Source organism: Leptonychotes weddellii, chromosome 5 (genome assembly GCF_054177405.1).
Source record: "Leptonychotes weddellii isolate Sample4059 chromosome 5, ASM5417740v2, whole genome shotgun sequence".
Classification (NCBI taxonomy): Eukaryota; Metazoa; Chordata; class Mammalia; order Carnivora; family Phocidae; genus Leptonychotes; species Leptonychotes weddellii.
In genome coordinates this window covers 57,333,142-57,354,097 of record NC_138373.1, presented here as the reverse complement: position 1 = coordinate 57,354,097, position 20,956 = coordinate 57,333,142, and the positions used below count along the sequence as shown (strand labels likewise).

The 20,956-nt window shown below is 44.0% G+C and overlaps 1 protein-coding gene across 1 annotated transcript in view; it reads left to right on the top strand.

Moving 5' to 3' along the window:
• Positions 1-2,715: 2,715 nt before the first annotated feature.
• Positions 2,716-20,956, top strand: part of KIAA1217 (KIAA1217 ortholog) — a 283,978-nt gene continuing 265,737 nt past the window's right edge. Inside the window, exons 1-2 of the mRNA XM_081818914.1 lie at positions 2,716-3,257; positions 11,636-11,919. Coding sequence (XP_081675040.1) covers positions 3,188-3,257; positions 11,636-11,919 — 354 coding nt within the window. The 5' untranslated portion in view covers positions 2,716-3,187. The remainder of the gene's footprint in view (positions 3,258-11,635; positions 11,920-20,956) is intronic.

Genomic DNA, 20,956 nt, shown 5'->3' with positions numbered 1-20,956 from the left:
TAGCTCCACCTGCAAAATCACCATTTGCCCCCCTTATCTCCATCACTTGTCTTTCCTTTGAAATGACACGTTTTGTGTATGTGTTAGCTCATTTTGAGGCATGAATTGCCAACATATGGAGCCATTAACCAATAAATAGTCTTGCACCTTCGCTGGTTAACAGAAATGGAGTTGAAACTTTAGCCCCCTGGTATCATTATTGTAGCTCTCTGTACGACTGCAGGAAAATCACATTTCAAGTTCCTCCCGCTTTCCTTCTGCCTATCACAGCAACTTTCAAAAGTACGGCAGTAGGCAGACTGGTTTGTAATAGCAATTTTTAAACCTAGAAATTAAATTAAACCTAAAAGCACGGTGTGCTTCTAGTTCAAATAGGGTTTCTTCCAGAAAGAACATTTCCACAGTAACAGCAATGACAATAATAGCATTTTTCATGAAGATCTGAGTTACTGAGCTTACGGCAATTGCAGAAAACAGCGTTTTCTAGAGACCCCTCTCGGAGAAGCTGACAATCAGCTGACAGTCAGGTCCTAGTAAGGTCTGTGTGCTCTGGAGAGAGATGTACAGAATAGTCAGTGCCAAGGCATTAATACAATGTTTTCTCGAATTGTTTTCAGTTCTTGTTCTCAAGGAGAAGGAACAAAGGGCCAGTAACTAGTCTGGTAGAAGCTTTCCCCCATAGAACGGTCAGAAAGTTTAACTATTCAAGAGAACATGATTTACTATAAATATGTGTCTAGATTTCATGGTCCTTAATGATTTATGTTAATTCTCTTCACTGGTAATGCCTTTTTCTTTTGTGCATTCCACAAAGAGTTTCGCTTGGAGGACTATCTACACCGCCCGCCATCCGCCTTGCCGGTGGGGGAGGGGAGAATCCCAGCCCCTCGAACACATGGTGGGCAGAAGGGCTTCCTTGGGCTGCCTGGAAACTAACCAGAGTTTAAAACTGGTGGGAAAGGGGCCCCTCTTTTGCCTACTTGGGGATCAACAGGGCCCTGAAGGGCTGCCCTCACACTTTCCAAACAGCCCCAGGAAAGCAAAATCTACGTCTAAAAATGGATTTTTTTTTTCCAGCCTGGATTGAAAGGCTTCCCAGCAGGCTGGGTGCTGTTGGTTGTTACGGACTGCCATTCAAAGTACGCTGTTGCCTCCTGCATCCTGGGGTTTTTGACACTATACCGTGTCGAGTGGCAGGTAGGAGCTGCTAGGAATTGGCTCTTCTCGAACGAGAGCAAGTTAGGTTAGTGTCAGAGCCCAGGGACGTGTGGTCTAGACCTGAGCTCTGGCTGCAGTGTGTCTCTCCCTCTCCCCCTCTCCTCCCCCCCGCCCCAATCATTTCTGGCATTAATAATTTGCAGACAGATACACAACAGCTACGCAAGGATCAAGATAATCTGGACCTGGGGGCCTGAACACAGATCCCTCTTTCCTGAACATTTTGTATCTGAGAAAACAGTAAGGTTAAAACAAGATTCATCTGGCATTTGCCTGCGGGAAACCAGTACAGAAACTGTGTAATATTAGTTCCTCCTTAAAGCAAGATTACCAGGTAATTCTGTTGCAAAGTCGCGGAGACCTTGAGCTCTGTCAACTCAACTGCCTGTATGAACGCTGCCAGGCGTGGCTTTAACTTTCTAGAAGATTCACCACCTCCTGGATTTCAAGAAAAATCCTCTGAGGGGTTTCAAGGTCTCTTCTTCCCTTCCTGATGTGAGTTTGGCTCACTCTCTGGCGTGGTCATTTTCCTTTTGGTCTACATCCTTTGTCCTTTAGGGGCTTCCACATCGTTTTGCCCTAAATGGCCAAAATATGTCCCCCACACTGCCAAAACACACAGGTGACTCAAGGTCAGAATCTGGAGGATAGGCCAGCCATTGTTCTGGTAGATTCTTGATCTAAATTAATCTAAAATCCTGCCCGAGTGGCCGGTTAAACTGGGTCAAGGTATGGTCAGCAGGCTAATCATTGTTCTTTTTTTCCCTTCATGTGATGGGGCCGCTGTAGATGAAAATACCACACTCTTCCTACTAGTGATTGTGTTACTGTTAGATGGCTAGGATGGCAGAGCTAATGTTGCTTAGATTATTTTCCCATCCTTTTTTTTGTGTGTGGACATTGTGCCTCCTATTTTCACTTTCTGGGAAATTTGCCAGTTTTTCAAGGACTGGGTAAAGAACAAAATAAATATTTGTAGATAGTTTAAAAGGAGAATGAGTATATTGGATGCCACTCTGCCCATCCAAAGAAAAGCAATTTTATTGCCTTTCAGATATTTTAAAGTAATTCACTTGAGAACTTCAGAAGGTTGATTTTACTAGTTTACTTTTCAGATCTGTGACGTGTGTGTGTGTGTGTGTGTGCGTGTGTGTGTGTGTGTGTGTTGGGGGAAAGGGGCGGAGTCAAAGCCTAGGCAAATGAGCACAAACTTTTTAAAGTTCAGTTGAAGTGACTGAAATTGTGTGAAAAGTAAACAACCTCTTTGTATGTGTTAATCAGGTTCTAAACAGTTAGTGCCAGGAAGTGTTTACTTAACAACATTCAGCATACACGCTTTGTTTTTCTTTCTTTCTTTTTTTTAAGGGATTTCTCCGAAATTTGCGATGTTCAGCAGTTGGCTGTTTAGTAATGCGTCTATCAGCCTATTTGGGAGGCTCATTCTGTGTCTGAGATTAAAGAAACCAGAGACCCGGCGTTCAGTGCCTGCCGGTGATCCTGTGTGAAATGTTTTCCTTCCCCCGGCTGCGGAATCTGGGCGGTTTGCAGCGGTGCAAACAGGCGGTCTGGGTCCTGGGTCGGAAAGCCCATCACCTGTTGGGGCCTCGGGCGCGCGCGGCGCAGGGTCGACCCGGGGCAGGGGCAGGGGCAGCGGGCGGCTCGGGGAGCACAGCCTTCCCCGCCCTCCCCCCCGCCCCTGCCTTCCTCCGGGACAGTCCGGCGGGCGGGCGCGCGGACGCGGGGACGCAGGCACGGAGGGCCGGAGGGCCGGGGGGCGGCCTGACGCTGGAATGCAGTTTTCTCGGGCGAGAGAGACTTTGCACCGGAGTGGAGAATAGTTTGGGGTGGGGTTTCGCACGGTCCCCTCCTCCCCACCCCCCGGGCCCCCTTCCAGGCGCTTTCTGGGAGCTTTCCGAGCTGCCTCTGAAGTTTAAAGAGCAGCGAGGAGCTTGTGCCGCAGGCAGGGACAATGGAAGAAAATGAAAGCCCGAAATGTGAGCCGTGCCTTCCTCACTCAGCAGACGGCAGACAGAAGCAGGGTAAGTAACAGACTCATTCAAAGATGGAGTTACAGTTACGCGGGTTCCTCGCCGCTGGCTGCTTCTTAGAACCCGAGACGCGGCGCAGGGCAGAGAGAACGCGCATTTCTTGGGGGGTGGTGTGCGTTTTCAGAACTGCGTGGAGAGCTGTGATCTCTTGGGTCTGACATTATCTCAGGCAGGCTTTTCTTAAGCAGCCAAAGAAGTGGCGTGGGGATGCCCCATGTGTGGCACAGGGAGCAGTCCGTATGTGTTCTGTCTCTAGGCAGCGACAAAATACAGATCGCTAATAGCAGCTTTTCGTACTCGCTGCTCCAGCCGTGGGAGAAAGGAGCTGTTTCTGGGAAGCTGTCTCTGGGACGGCAGCATTCCCATTCATTGGTTGGGGGATCCCATGAGGCAAAGGCATGCTGCTCGCAAGTTTGGCGGAATTTTAGGGTTAAATTAGAGTTTAGGGATGTTTCATTTTACAGATCGGAACAGCAGGGGAGCACGGGTACATCCGGATGATAGATGGGACTGTGTGGATCTCTGCATGTTTTAATTCAAAAGTTGGGAGTTGTTAAGACAATTTTGGTAAATTTTCTCCAGGCAGTTTTCCTTTAATTGTGTTTGTGATAGACTTGTCTTTTCCGTAGGGAATTTCCAGAAGCTTATGTTGTTCCAAAGAAATTTCACAGTGGCGTTGGGTGGAGAAAGGACTTCTCTGCTCTCCAGTCTCTGACGTCTATGATGCCAGAGCCTATCATATGGTATCATATAGGCAGCATGTTCCGAAACCCGCACAATCCGAAACCATCCCCGCCCACCCTACCCCAGGTTCATCCAGGGGCCAGTTAGGAACTAAAAGAAGCGCTTGCGGGGCTGCAGTGCTGTGCGTGGGAGTGGGGATTATGCACAGGGGAAAAGGTGTGTGTGTTTTAAAAAGGCAAAAGGGAAGTAACAAATGACTCATCCACACTGAAAATGCAAAACTAAGCTAGACTGAAGAAAACGGAATTACAAGAGAGAGAGAACACCCCCACCCCCCTACCCCCCTTACTCCCCCGCCCGGTGAAACTCGGGAAACCTTAAGCTTAGTAAACCTCCGAGAATCCCCCATTTTACAGCCATCAGTCTAGGTATCTGTGTTTGTGCTTCTAAAACAGAGCACTCTTCCTTGAGGGCGCCTGGTCGGTGGGGTCCGGTGGGAGATAAGGCTTCCTTCCCTCCCTTAATTGATAGGACAGGATCCTACAGCAGGGATTCAGTCTTTGGGCCTCTGTTGAAATAAATGACACAGAATCTAGAGGAGCAATTAGAGTGGGACCAATTTAAGAAATAACTTTCAAACAACCACGGCAAATCAAAGATGCTTCAGAGGCTGAAGATAGTTGGGCTGAGGGAGTGTGATCACTTTATTTACTTACTCATTCAATGAATATTGAGCATCCGTTAATGTAGTAGTTACTGTTTTAGCTGCTGGGGATCCAGCAGTGAACAAAGTAGATGGAAAATACTTGCCTTCATTGAACTTATGTTCTAAGAGCCGTGTTTGGAGGGAAGGGGGTGGGAGAGAGAGACAATGAACAGAGAAGCAAAATATATAGCATGTTAGACGGCAGTGTTGCCAGATTTAGCAAATAAAAATACAGGATGGGGGCGCCTGGGTGGCTCAGTCGTTAAGTGTCTGCCTTCGGCTCAGGACATGATCCCAGGGTTCTGGGATCAAGCCCCACATCGGGCTCCCTGCTCAGCTGGGAACCCTGCTTCTCCCCCTCCCACTCTCCCTGCTTGTGTTCCCTCTCTCGCTGTGTCTCTCTCTGTCAAATAAATAAAATCTTAAAAAAAAAAAATACAGGATGCTCAGTTAAATTTGAATTTCAGATAAGCAACAAACAAATTTTGTGTGTGTGTAAGTATATCCCATGCAATATTTGGGACATACTTATGCTAAAATTATTCATTGTTTACTTGAAACTCAGTTTTAGCTGGGCATTTCATATTTTATCTAGCAACTCTATTAAATGGAAATCAGACTATAGGGAAACATAAGGCAGGGAAAGGGAACAGGGAGTATGTATGGTTGCGGGTGAAACTGTAGATAGGGTTATCAGGGAGAGCTTCACTGGTGTATATTTGAATAAACATCTGAAAGAGGCAAGGGAGGGAATAGGCAAGAACTTGTTCGAAGAACAGCAGGGACATGGGAGAAGGATGGGAGAAAAGAGGTTAAGAGGTCATCCCAGGCCAGATCACACAGGGCTATGAGACTCTGGCAGAGATTTTAGCTTTTTTTTTTCAGAGGAGGTAGGGAGCCTGTCTGACTTGTCATATAAAAGGGAAATATTGGGTGCTATACTGAGAATAACCCAAGTGGGGGTAGGGGAAGGGCAGGGGGGCCATTTCAGAGGCTTCTATAGTAAACCATACAGAAGCTTGGACCAGCAGGTAGTAGGACAGGTGCTGATAAGAAGACAACAGGTTCTAGATGTATAATGAAAGTAAAGCCAAAAGAATTTGCTGAGGGATTGAATGTGGAACATAAGAGAAAAGGAGTCAAAAGATGATTTCAGAAATGTTGGTCTGCCTAGCTGGAGGAATGGAGTCGCAATTTACATAAATGGGAAAGCATTTGAGTGCAGCTGAGGGGAGAGGGTGTTTCTGGTTTGGAAATGGAGGAGGAGAACAGGAAGTCCTTTGGATAGATTAGGATGGAGATGTTTATCTCACATCTAAATGGGGATGCTGAATGCTGCGTGATAGTCTCCACTGGAATTGAGGAGAAAGGTCTAGGGTCTATGGCAGATCTGCTAGGACTGGGTCTGTGTGTACAGGTCACGGGGTGCTCTGGGGCACTTGAGCATTTAGAGGTCGGGGAGATTGGGAGGGGTGGCTGGAGAGATTGTAAGGGTGAGAAGTATTCAGGTTAGATGTGTAGGGTCCCATTGAGTTCTGGGTGAAGCAAGGCTGTGAAGGAGGATGGCTTCCGTTCCAGGTCTTCGGTCAGCATGAGGACCATACAGGGAGGCCAGGCCTCTGCTCACAGCACCCATAATAACCCATGCCTACTCCTAGCCTGGCACTCTTGATGGTATTCATTTCTGTATCTGTTTCACTCAGTTACAGCGTAGTATGCCAGGGCAGATCAGGTCTTCTTCATCCTTACGTTCCCTGCACCTAACAGAGCACCAGGCACGTAGAAAGCACTCAATAAATATTTCTTGAACAAAAGGCTAATGATCCCACTCGAGGGCTTGGGGTTTACCAATCTACTATAGATAAGGATCCCCTGGGTGATCATGTAAACTTACCGTCTAGACCGAGACACTTTTGAGAGTGAAAAGGCACCCTATAAATAATTTCGCTGGGACAGCAGTTGTAACGCACAACTGTTTAGGCAAATTGGGGCATATGGTTGCCTCAGGAATAGCTCTAATCAATGAGGCTTCCATGGCTGAATAGACAGCCTGCTTAGATCAACAACAGTGTGACTGTGTACCTCGATGTGCACCGTGCAGAGTAGGCACTCAGTAGTTACTGGCTGAATTGCAGTCTAAAAATCTGACACTCCCTTTGAAGGCCAGGGGCTTTTCAGAGTGATCCTGGGGTGTTCCTTGGGATGTATCAGCCCACAGCAGCCCCGAGGTGTGTGCTTTTCCTCAGTTCCTTAAGCTCTTGAAACCCCTGGGCAGGTGAAGTGTTAATCAGTCCACCTGCTTGCCTCCCCCAACCCCTGATTCACCAGTGTTTCAAGATAGTATTTGCTTTGGGGGGTGGTAATCATTTTGCAATATATAAATGTATCAAACTGTACACCTTAAACTTGCAAAAAAAAAAAATAGCATTGGCAGCCCCCACGGAGCGCAAGCTTGGGGAGTCCCCGATACTCAAGTCTTTGCTCAGAACTCTAAAACTGCCCCATCAGTCTCTACCCCTTACCTGTTTTATCCTCCCAAGCACTTATTACGTATTATTTGTTTGTTGTCTGCATCCCTAATTATAATGTGGATCCTCTGGGAGGCAAGGAGATTATGTCTATCTTGATCACAATTCCATTACATTTCCTAACTCCTTCTAGTGTACGGAGCTGGCACTCATACATATTTTCAAGAATGAATGAATGAATCATCTGACCAACACTTGAGATGAGAATACTTTTCGGGGGAGCAGAGGGACTGTTCCTCTTTTGTCTAAAATCTATATCAGAAAGCTTCTTTGTCACTTATTTAATTTTTCAGGCTTTTTAGGTGAATCATTATCATGGTCTGATTTCAGCTGCAATTTCTGTGCCAATTCGTGTATGGTGGTGATCTGTAGGATATTAACAAGAGAACTGGCCAACCAAGGAACCCTGTGGGCCCCCAGCAAAATATGTGATATATATTAGTCAGATAGGCTAATTGTAACAACCCTGAAATATCTGTGGTTTAGCACAGTCAATGTTAATTTTTTGAACACAGTGGAATGCGGACATTCCTGGCCAGGTGGATCTCCTGGGGGCCCATCTTTAGGCTGACTCGGGGACCCCATTCCCCAAGGCTTTGGCAGCTTCCACTGGAGCTATTGCATTCAACGAGCCAAAGACGAAAGAGAAAGAGCATGGACGATTATTCAGGAAGTCTGGGGGCCCGGGACTAAAGGTGTCTCACCTGACTTGCGCTGACCAGAGGAATTAGTACGAGGCCCCATCTGGATGAAGGATCCTGGAAAATACAGTCTTTCTGTGTGTGCAGCGGAAGGACGTTATGGTTTGAAGATACAGAAGGACAGAATGGCGTCACTGCCACGGTAGGTCCGAATAGACAGCCAGACAAAACAGCAGCTCCTCACAATGGTCCTATGACCAGAGAGGAACTTGGCACAATTTTAAAAGCTACCCCTTAGAGATAGCTAACCAGGAGCCACTATAAGGAAGCGAGGGACTCCTTCTCCAAGAGGCTGTAGCTAACCTAGTCTTAGCTCAGGAGTAAAAATCTCAGGGAAGTGTCGTTGCTGGCTGTCAGGTAGAAAGCGCGCGTGGAATGTCCGAATGATGCAAGGTCGCAGACCCCTTGCTGGAAGTCAGCGGACCTGGCGGAAGCCATCAGAGCTCCCGTGGTCCCCTGCCTGCGGGATAACTCGCTGCATCTCAGCCAGGAAGCCCTTTGAAATTCTCTCTCGGGGGCGCTTCTGCCCTCCTCACCCCTACTTCTGCTCCAGGGAATGTTGGAGGGGCTGTTCTCTGTGCGGAGCTCCTGTTTTGCTCTTTGCCCTGCTGCGAACCAGCTACAAAGGAGTGGCCCTGGGCTGGGCAGAGGCTGGGAGCAGCAGGAAGGGGAAACTGAAAGCCATGTCTTCATGCTACAGCTTCGTTATTTGTTTGACACAGATTCCCAGAATAGCAAGCCGCTAGACACACCCATACTTAAATGTTAGCACCCAGGCGCGTTCCAGACAAGAAATAGAGCTGTATTTCTGTGTTGATGGCATTGTGGGTAATGAGAATCGGCTGGGACTCGGATCTCTGGCTCCACGGCTGTGGAACTGTGACTCAGTGTCCTTTGCCTGGTCCCCTTGTTTGTTTCTATCCCTGCTTGGTTGGTCTCCTCAGCTGAGAGGTCACATTCTTCCGAATGACTGGAATGGTGGAATTGTCCCCTCTACTTCCTGCTCGGGAGTTGGCAGTTCCCAGGAGCTGAGCATCCCTGAGTAGAAGGCTCCAGTGACTGAGATGCGTGGTCAAGTGGCTTCGTGTGGAAAGTGGTGGTGGGTTGTGGTCGGTGGTGCCTGTGAGGGCAGAGCAGGTGCCTGGTGGTGGGATGGGAAACAGATGGGGCCCATAGCTGAGGGCGGTAGAGGGCAAGAAGGTGAGACACGGAGAGGGGTGAGCCCCGCCGGCGACTGGATGTCCGCCAAGGGACGGTGCATCTGGTCATTGGTGCATTAGCCATTGGTGCTGTTGGCTTCTTTCCTCCAAGTCACATTAAACCTTGTTAAGCAACTGGAGACATTTTAGAAGAATCCACAAGAGAGGAAAAAAAACGGCAAAGAACCGTAAGGTTGACATGACCTTCCAGTGCAAAGTGTTAGGAAAAAAATAGGGGTTTAGAGAGTCAGCAAGTCGGAGCTGCTCAAAGGTGAATGATGACAGAAGATGGGACTCTGAACGCCACCCCTCCCCCTCCTGTTCCTTTCCCAATTTATCTGAAGGAAGAAAGTGGAAAACTCTTTTCAGTCTCCACGGGGCTACTGTTCTGGCTGCCTTGACCTATTCTGAGGATCCTTGGATGAAACAAAATAGTTCCTGTGAGTTTGTGTGGCAGAGCAAGGCAGAATGGAACTTTCTGCCCCTGCTGGTATGGGAGGCGCCATCTGGGGGTCTGTGTGTATATACGCCCGTGTGAAGGAGTGACCTTTCCAGAGATTCAACCCTGCTAATTAATCTAGCTGTCCTGGATAATTTTAAAAATATGTTAATGATGTCAAAAGTAACCGTAAAAATCTGTATAAAAGTCAACAGTGTTATATCAAGTATACAACAAGTTTTTGGCTAATATAAGACTCATGTGCACACATATGCGCTCCAAAAGCTAAAGCTAAACCAGATTGCATGCGTATTTACCAGCCTGACATATGGCATCTTTTGCATCTAGCTTCATTCAGCGGATCCTGTTACTCTGGTTTATTCAAGAAGACACCACAAAAAAAAGGTAGCCGTCCTGTGAGTCCACGTAATGAGAAGGCAACCTAAATAAAGGATACAGTTAATCCCTCAATATCTTTTTAATCAATAGTTTCATCTTCTTCCCCTTCTAAATTTACTGCTGAAACTAATGAAAAGTAGGAGAATTAACCAATTTGGCTATTTTTCCTCCCTTTCCTCATCGGTGTCTGGTGGAGATGCTATAATTAGCAATGTAATGAGAAGTGAAGAGTAAACAAGAAGAATTATTCCCAGAACACTCTTCTAGGGATGGAAAACCAGCCTGAGTTTAAAATGTTTTCTATGCCTAACCAAAGAGTGTTGTACCTAGAGTTCTATAGAGAGACATTTCTAGACAGTGAGGTGGGGCATGCGTTGGTGGCGTTGCCTTTAGATGAGCTACTTTATGCATAAACTGGACACTCTGGATATCGCTGGTGTAAAGTCTTGTTTCTCTATCTGAGACTCCAATCTAGAACTTTCAAATACTGGATCTCTTTTTCTGCACATAACTTTTCAGGATACATAGTTAGCAAATGAGCACTTCTTGGAAACTTCTTTAAAAAATAAGTTAGAGTAGATTTTAAAGGATTTAGAGCTAGAAGACTCTGCATACCTAGTACTAGATCACCATCCTCATTTTATTAATGAAGACAGTGAGGCTGAGAGAGATCTAAGTCTAGGGTGAAAGGCAGAACTCCTGAGACCCCCACTCAGTGCTTTTCCCCGGGAATTCAGTGAACAGGGACACTCTGTTCTGCCTGCATCTGTGTAAGATGTAAGAACTATTCCTCATGAAGAGAATCTGAATGTTCATAACATTCTCTTTCTATTCTCGGTTTTTAAGAAGTAATTGCCTTTTTTTCAGTTAACTGGAATATGTAAACCCGACACCCCATCTGCCAACCATTGAGGATGAGCAGAGGTTCCCTATCCAGGTCCTGCAGGTGAAACACTGTCATTGCCTGGCTCACTTGCTCCCTTCTAGGTAGAAATCAGCTTGTCCCTTAAAGGCCAGGTCAGAGGCAGGGTCAAGGCCAAGGGTCTAGGCCAAGGCCGTCCACACATATCATATCTCTTCCCTTTTCACTGTGTGTTTTAAAGTCCACTTCACATAAAATGTGCCTAAGCCTTCACATCCCCTCCATTCTTACCTGATAATAATATTAATTTAATAATAGTCTAATGCTTGCTTGCTTTATTCTAATGGCGGGGGGGGGGCTGGAATTTTTAGGCGGCTCACATGTCAGTGATTATAATAGCTATTTTTGGCCTCTGGGATGAAATAAGTGTCTCAGAAACCACCTTCAGATTGTAGAAATATAAAGGTCCTGTTACCAGCATGAAATTGTAATTAAAAATAAAGAAATAATCAGAACCACTGGAGTTAACTTTTCTATAATTACAGATGAAGGTAAGGGATAACCCAGTTGCCTGCAAACTAGTCTGACCACGTGTTCTCGTTTTGAATAACCTCAGGGAAAAAGTCAGAAATAGCTCACTTTTTTCTGCAACTTTTCATTTTAGTGCGATTTTTCGTATTTCCTTTGATTGTTGATTTTTTGTTCCCTTCTTGCCTAAAAAAAAAAAAAAAAAAATCTGTTAGGTTACACTTACACATTCACCACTGCCACAAACCCTCTTGGTGTTCTGTAAATGAGATTCTAGTGAGATCATTAATTGTGAACTGTATTTTGTTCTTTTTGTCTTTCAGACCAAGGAAAAAGCAATCTACATGTAACGTCATTAGAAGATGCAGAATGCCGCAGAACCAAGGAGCGCCTTTCTAATGGAAACAGCCGTGTTTCAATTTCCAGGTCTTCCCGCAATATCCCAAGGAGACACACTCTAGGTGGGCCCCGAAGTTCCAAAGAAATCCTGGGAATGCAAACGTCTGAGATGGACAGGAAGAGAGAAGCTTTCCTGGAACATCTGAAGCAGAAATACCCACATCATGCTACCGCAATCATGGGCCACCAAGAGAGGCTGAGAGACCAGGTAGGAACATGTCGCCATTTCACTGTGCACAGCTCATTCTGAAATGAATACAAGGGAAAGCAAAGTGACTGGGCGTTCGGGGAAGAAATAGTTGAGTGGATTGTGCCTGCCTTTGGGTTGTTCCAGATTTCTTTTGGGCCTTGGGAGGAGAAGGCAGCCTGCAGTAAAAGGTTTCACCTGAAAGCTCAGTTCTCTTTGTCGGAATGCCAGAGAGGAGAGACCCAGAGAGCATGCAGTTCCCCCAAAGGGAGTGTCCCGATATTCAACCACAAATACATCTGACGTGCAAATACAAAGCAGTGAGGGGTATTACTTTCCCGAGTGAAGCCTAGGATCAATTACTGTGCACTCAGATAGCACTTGAGTGCTTAGCACAGTGAATGAATGCATGGATACATACATACATCAATACATTTTCAGGGTAAAGTGGAGCACAGAGGGATAGACTTATGGTAAATGCCTTTTCCTTAGGAAGCTGACATTAGGGTTCTGTTTTTGCTCTCTCTCTTTTTTTCTTTTAATCACAGATGTTTCCCTTTTGCATTCTTGGCTTTCTGCTGCCATTAGCTACCTGTTTTCTCAGGTTATCTTGACAGCTATACATATTATCACCCAACTGTGGCTTGGGATGTTTTTGTTTCTCAGCTGTGTTCAATGACTTTTTAGCAGACAGTGCAGTTTGGGGGTCACGGGATGGGAGGCCTCCTCTGTAGACCTCATGGGCATGTTATCAGATTGACCTTTGAGGATGGAGAACATGGTAAAGGAAACAGAGCCCACTCGGGAATAGATGTGGTCGGGGAAGAGGGCAGGCTATTATTGATTTCCACACTCCAGGTATAGAGGCACATTTGGTGTTTTAAGTCAGATGACTTGCCAGTTGACTGGCTACAAAAGTGATGTCTAACTAACTCAGCTTTTGGTCATCCGTGGAAATGGAAATTGGCATTAGCCTGAATAGTTTGAACTTCTACTTCATCCTCCGTCTCATTTTATGCATTTAAATTCAACCTTCTCTTCTCTGAAATCTTTATTAGAGTGCCTAAAAATATAAAATGAGCTTTATGGACTGTATGTTGGCTTTTTGTTCACATTACCAAAAGGCAGCAGACCCAGAAGAGGAGAGAAGAACCAGGAATCCTGGTTGATGTACAGCAGGTAAATTCTTTAGTAATTAAGAAAAGGATGACTGTTTTCGTTTCAAGTGTATATAGAAAATACACCCTATTTTATTTATTTATTTACTTACTTAACTTTTGTCCCACAGTTTTATTAAGATATAATTGACATATATAAAAATATCCCTATTTTTTAGTTGTTAGTAGGGTCAGTATCTATATAAGTCGTGTGTCATGTTTTTATGAGGCACCATACTTTATCCAAAGTGGGTCAGATGGAGGAAACTCAAACTTAGAATAGTTACAATCATGCAGTTTTCTAAGGAAACGTTGGCATTTGAATCTGGTTAAGTCTGAGTTCAGAATCCTTGTTTATCCCATGGTTCTGTAAGTTGATCATCGCCTATAGAACAGATCGTATGGTGAAAAAAAAATTCCTTCTACTTTTCTGTGACTCATCTAATAATTAAATTGGTATAAGACAGATTAACAGGAGAAAAACAAACAAAAGTTTAATAATATGTATACCTCCTGAGTATACATGGGAGAGACCCAGGAAAACTGAATAACTCCCCAGAATGGCCAAAGCCATCACCTTAAATACCATGTTCAGCTAAAGACAAAAGAAGATGTTGGGGGTGGGAGTCAGTTATGGGAGGTTACCAGGAAAAGCATAATAATCGAGGATAAAGTTGTTATGACCTAAAATAATTTAGATAGTGTGCCTGGTTCAAAAAAAAAGCTATTACCGGAGATTACTTTTTCTCTGAAAGACCTATCTGTACAGCAGGGCAAACATCTAATTATCGAACATCTCTTCTTACTGTCCTGTGAATCACCCTCCTCCCCTTTGAAGCCCCAAGTCCCTACCCCTTCCCTTAGCTCAGGATGGCATATAACTGACCCTCATGTCCTTGGGTCTCATATTCTTATGGGGCTCCCATACGTACATAATTAACTTTGTTTTTTCCATGTTAATATGCCTTATATCAATTTACCAGCCAAAAAACTTGGAAGGGTAAAGGGAAATTTTTTCCTCCCCAACAGTCTGTACATGGGGTGTATGGGACATGGTGAGGTTGTGTGTTGGGGGGACAGGGGTGAGGGTAAAGGAGGTTAGGAAATTGATAGTGTGTTGAACGAGGAGGGAGAATGTATTTTTTTAAAGTGAGAAATATATTCATTTTGTTGAGAAATTGAGAAATTAGTACTTCAAAATGGTATATTTTCCATGTTAAAAATATTTTAGTTATTATTTAGTTATTATTTAGTTATTACTGTTATTATTCGTGAGCTCATAATTATTGCTACTGCCGTGATGATGGCTTTGGCTAAAACTCTCACATGGGGAGCCTAAATATAACCTGAAGGGTGCATGGGATCAGATGACAGGGAATAATGACTGTGGCTTAATGGCCTCAGCCTCTGATCTCCTGTCACATACATCTCCGCCACAGGTGTCTTCTGACCATGGCTGATCAGCTGTCCCTTTACTGGGTAATTCAGGATGAACTCTTGGGTATTCCAAGCTGACCATTTAAAGGGGGAGAGATTCTGATGCGTGGATTTGTGTTTACGTTTGTTCCTTCCATTGTTGTGCCGCAGATGAGCCCTAATCAGCATTGTGAACCTCAGAGATAAGCTTAGGCAGTTAATGGTTTGGGAAATTCCTATGGACGGCCCTTCATCTTCTGGCTTTTCCATTCTTTTTCTCCTAGTGTCTGTTTCCTCTTTGCTGTCTTCTCCAGGACACCCTTTGTTCCTCCCTGACCTTAAAGTAGATTATTCTAGGCTTCCTTTGCAGGAAGATCGTATGACCAGCCATAAGGAGGAATTCAAATAGACAGGTCCGACCACTTTAATCTAATATTGAGGTTCTAAATACCACATACTCTTCTGGTGGCTGTTTTCCTGGCTGCCTCCCAGAGAAGTGGCCTTAATGAAAAGAATGCCACTGGGGCAGTGTAAGAGTAAGATGGTAACCGTGCTGCATCTAGCATTTCACATGAACTATCTGGGTACTAAGGGAATCTAGATTCCAATCCTTTGGGATTAAACCAAAGAAAAATTTAGAGCATACCTTACATTTCAAAATCTGAGTTCAAACACTGGGAGAGTCATGGTTGAAAACTTGTATTTGAGCCTTTGAAAGTAAGTCAGTCAAGAATTTTCTCCAGTCTGAATTACTGAAAAGAGGTTTCCTTAACTCCCTTCTACTGTCTTTTAAAAATGCAGATGACCTTTATTGCAGCATGATGCTTATCTGAATAGTAGGAGCTGTAATGGTACTGACCCCCCAAAGTTGATGCTTGTGTGGGGCAATCAAAGTATGAAGCTACATCACCTAGCAGCTAGGTGTTTGACAATGAGGCTAGGCAGGGCTGGAAAGGAATCCAGCCTCCACCATGGGCTAATTGTATGATTGGAGCTAATGGCTTCTGTTCCAGTTCCCTCATTTGTCAAAGGACAGTAACACCAATATCACAGAGTACCGAGAGAGAAAGTGATGGATCCTCTCACTGTTTCAGTGGCAGCTCCCAGCATTACAGTATTCTGGTTTATGGTATTTCTTTTTTTTTTTTTTTAAAGATTTTATTTATTTATTTGACAGAGAGAGATAGCAACAGCAGGAACACAAGCAGGGGGGGTGAGAGAGGGAGAAGCAGGCTTCCCGCCAAGCATGACCCTGGGATCATGACCTGAGCCGAAGGCAGACGCTTAACGACTGAGCCACCCAGGTGCCCCAGGTTTATGGTATTTCAAAAGAAGAGTCTCAGCGGTTCTTCTTTACAGACTAGTATTTAAATTCATTTTACATTTTTACCAACACGTATTTGAATACCTGATGATTATTTTTTCCATTGTCAGAGCATAAATTTATTATATTTCTGAAACGTATTTGTATGTTTCTGTCATTAAAAGGTTAAAATTTGGACTTCTTTCACTTACTCATCCCATATATATTTATTTGGCACCTACCATGGTAAAAGCGTGTTGAGGCGTGGTCCCTGACATCAAGTCAGTAAAAGAAATAAGGCATTCATGTACAGATACTGATCTTTCAAGATCTGGCCCAAATGTTACACCTTCTGAGTTGGTCATAACATCTTGCAGTACCTATATTGTAGTATCTAATCATGCTTTTTATTGTACTTCTCTTTGTGTTTCTCTTTCCCATATAGAATATGCCTTTGGAGGGCAAGAACCCTGTTTTAATTACTTTTGTGAAGTCAGCATTTAAGGCAGTATGCAATCTAAATGAAGCATGATCAGTTTGTTTTGAATGAATGAATGATGAGTGAGACAATGTATTTCTAATACAATTAGAATGTGATAGGTACCATTTGAGTGATAAAGACGGGTGGAGAATCCAAGAATTAAGAGATCATTTGCAATTTGGGAAGTTAGAGGAGACTGAGCCTAAGAAGCTAAGACAAGATAAGTAATTTCCCTCAAGTCAAATGGTGGCATTTGAACCAAGGTCACAGTTCCTCAAGTCTGTGGTCTTTCTATTTGTTACTGACTTTGGTGTTTGTTTCCTCCACCTTTAATTTTTCTAAAGTTTTAGTAACAAAATTACATAGATTACAGTAGGTCAAGCAGTAGAGACATTCCATCGCCATTTCTTTAAAAAAGATAAATCTTGGGGTGCCTGGGTGGCAATTGGTTGAGCATCCGCCTCTTGGTTTTGGCTCAGGTTGTGAGCCTGTTTCAACTCCATGCTCAGCGAGGAGTCTGCTAGGACTCTCTTTGCCTCTCCCTCTGCCCTTCCCCCCAGCAAAAGCATACACACACACACACACACACACACACACACACACACTCGCTCTCTCTCAAATAAATCTTTAAAAAATAATAAAAATTAAAAAGATAAATCTTACTCAATTCCAGAGCATATGAGATAATCATAGAAAATAGATTGCTGTATATATTTTACATTGAAAGGCAGTTACTTTTTTGAAGTAGCTCTGAGTTCAGAAAGGCCTTTAGTTCAGCAAGCTCTCAGTCATGGTCACTGTGTAACTACACAATTTGGAAAAGCTCTTCTTGTATGTCTTCACTAACAGATAAACGTCCGCCTAGCTGTCCCCGACAGAAACCAGCTTTCCACTCCTAGTCTCAGAAACCTTTCTGGAAATAATATTTCAATTTTTATTTCCAGTTACACATAGAATTTCTATAGTACCTGCTTTGTGGTCACAATTCGTTTGTGTGTAGTCTTAAATCTAATGTGGTGGAACTTGAGGAGGAAAGAGTAATACGTTTTAACTTGAAAGTTTACTGTGTTCTTCAGTTCAATACAGTGAGTAAGCAAGAGGTGAAGGTAGATTTCCCTTTGACAAAACATTGTGGAGGGCTCAAATAAGGAGATAAGAACGTGAACAATAAAACTATCTGATACGGGGTCAGGAAGGCCGGGAGGTCTTCCCTCAGGCCAGGGCTGTCGTGCTGTCTCAGTGCCCCTCAGGGATCCTTGGTGCCTCCTCATCAACCAGCCTCGCCTTTGTGCTTGTTTGCAAATAACACTGGAGCTGTTTTCTCAGTACCTGGCTCATTTGGCCCCGCTTACCATTATCTACCACAGTCCAGGGCGTCTGGTGCTGAAATATATGCCACCAATTGTGAAAACGAAAATAAGGAAAATATTTATCAGTCTGTTTATTCATAAATACCCCAAGTTCTGGTTCACTCTACTCATCTTTTTAACAACTTCCAAGAAAACTTGTTGTTCTATGGAATTTGGAACTGTAGGCTTGGGGTCAGACTCAACATTGTCTGTTCTTTTGACTGACATCTCCTTTTCAGAAGGTATAGCCTTGATTTTATCAAGAATCACGGAAAATTACCCAGTTCAAGAGAGAGAAGAAGAGAAGTCTTAACTGCATTTGGAATCAGAAGAGCAGGTCTTAAGAATCAAACACTCAAGAAGCAAACACTACCTCAAGTTGGTAGTATAAAGGCATTCTTACTCCTGTTCCCTCAAAAGTCACTGAAAAAAAAGTTAAGGGTATTAACAGTGGAAAGCGAGAGGGAAACATACTCCATCTTGAATGAAGCAAGGCAATGATCACGACCCATGGAATGGCTTTGGGAGACTAGGGAATGTCTTTGTGGAGGCCCAGTGTAGACAGAATGTAGAAAGTAGAAGCAGAGTTGACTGAAGGTTTGCTACCGATAGTTCGTATGATCTTGACCTCACCTTGCACAAGCGAAGCTTTCCAGATGGAAAACAGAGTTAGTAGAAGAGAGGAGACAATGATTACCAGATCACAACACATCCAGTCACAGAAGGCCTGTGTTTTAAAGGGCTTTGCTGGGGCACCTGGGTGGCTCAGTTGGTTAAGTGGCTGACTCTTGGTTTCAGCTTGGGTCGTGATCTCGGGGTCGTGAGATCGAGCCCCGAGTCAGGCTGAGTGCTTAGTGGGGAGTCTGCTTGAGATTCTCTCTCTGCCCTTCCCCCCCAAATAAATAAATCTTTAAAAAAAAAAATAAAATAAAGGGCTTTGTTCTGTGCCCCACAGACGTTGAATGCCACAAACCGAAGAGTGAGGGTGACACACTTTTAGGGCAAAGCAAGTAACATATTTTTGTGGAGAGGGCATTGGATGTCACAAACCAGAGACGAGGGTGCGAGCTGCCTCTGCTGATTCCTCCCTTGCTCGTTTTCAGTAGCTAGCCAGCCCCATTTAAATGGGAGTCGTAATATGAAAGAAGCCAATAGGAGATGTATACTTTTTTTTAATTATGTTATGTTAATCACCATACATTACATTATTAGTTTTTGATGTAGTGTTCCATGATTCATTATTTGCGTATAACACCCAGTGCTCCATGCAGAACGTGCCTTTTTTAATACCCATCACCAGACTAACCCATCCTCCCACGCCCCTCCCCTCTAGAACCCTCAGTTTGTTTTTCAGAGTCCATTGTCTCTCATGGTTCATCTCCCCCTCTGATTTCCCCCTCTTCGTTCTTCCCCTCCTGCTATCTTCTTCTTCTTCTTTTTTTTTTTTATTTTGTTAACATATAATGTATTATTTATTTCAGAGGTACAGGTCTGTGATTCAACAGTCTTGCACAATTCACAGAGCTCACCATAGCACATACCCTCCCCAATGTCTATCACCCAGCTGCCCTATCCCTCCCACCCCCCACCACTCCAGCGGAGATGTATACTTTTAAACTGATATATTAGTCAGGATGGTTGTGATTATGCTGCAGAACGAATAAGCCCTGTGGGGCTTTTTGTGCCATGACACAAAAATGTTTCATTTCTCACACATGCAGTGTTGGTTGTTTTGGCAACTCTCCGGACAAGCTGTCCTGACAGTGACTTAGTGATTCGGGCTACCTCCATCATGTGATGATGCCATCTTAACACATAGATTCCAAGTCTCCAGGCATGGGAGAAAGCGTGAATAGTTTTGCACAGGCTCTTAAATATGTTGGCCCATATGTCACTGCCCTTTATTCTAGCATCTTGGTCCTACTGAGATGTTTGATTTACCCAGATTTTGGACGTGGAATCTAGTTTAGGAAGGAAATTTCCCCGTTTTCTTATATCCGCTTTCCCAAATGGCTTTATCGGCACACAGTACATCTGTACATAGCACTTTATACTTCTCTGTGCGATAGCATCGGTCACATTTATATCTCATACAAATGTATTAACACATATTTACACCTATATGTAGTGGCATTTTTTGACTTCTGATGAACTTCATTGTATTATAGTAGAGTCTCAATCACACTGGATTACTCCTCATGCAGTAGATCTCAGGGTATCAGTGGATGCCTTGGGAAATTGATGTAGTCCCTCCATCATGTATGAAAACTCCAAAGTATTCAGATTTTATTCTTTTTTTTTAAAGATTTTATTTTTTATTTATTTATTTTTTTAAAAATATTTTATTTATTCATTTGAGACACAGAGATACAGAGAGAGAGAGAAAGCATGAGCAGGGAGAGAGGCAGAGGGAGAGGGAGAAGCAGGCTCCCCACTGAGTCAGGAGCCCGATGTGGGGCTCGATCCCAGGACCCCGGGATCATGACCTGAGCCGAAGGCAGACGCTTAACCATCTGAGCCACCCAGGCGCCCCTAAAGATTTTATTTTTAAGTAATCTCTGCACCCAGTGTGGGGCTCAAACTCACAACCCCGAAATCAAGAGTCACATGTTCTAAAGACTAAGCCAGCCGGGCATCCCAGTCAGATTTTTTTTCTATCACATTTGTTCTAACCCAATCACCCTATGTAGGTGAAATGTTTGAAATTCCCAAATATGCATCTCCTTTCATGGATATGTGTGTCAGTGAAGCCTGGAAAGTGAGGGGAATTAGAATTAAAGGTGCACTAAGACCATAGACCGTCGTTGGTGGAAGCCTTTGGCCATGGTGAACGTGTGGATAGGAGGCTACAGTTGTAGAGGGGGCAGGTTTTAACAATTACACATGTTTGGTAAATAGGTAAATACATAAATGAAAGATTTATAGATTATCCTAAAGTAATAGACCTAGCTAAGAAATTCCTCTTTAGAGCTATTAATTTATTCTGATCCCAAAAGGAAAATGGTAACAGTATAGCCACGTTCAGTAGCAAGAACCAGTTAGCTGTTTGAACCAATGACGGAGTATGCATTTACAGACCAATTTCTTGCCTAAACCTTAAGGGAAAGGAAACAATTCCTCGGCAGTTAAGAAATCTGATACAATATATACGGAGCAAGTACTCACAACAAGCCACAGTAGGATGGGGGCAGAAACGCCCTTACGCAGATGGCCGTGAACGTGGAGAGTGTTAGCTAGATGTTCAGCATTTCTTTAGCACTGTTTTCTCAAGCACTATTTATAGTGGTGAAAAAGTGGAAAAGGCTGCAAGGAGAACATATTATTGGCATTAGCTAAAACTGTGACACTCTTG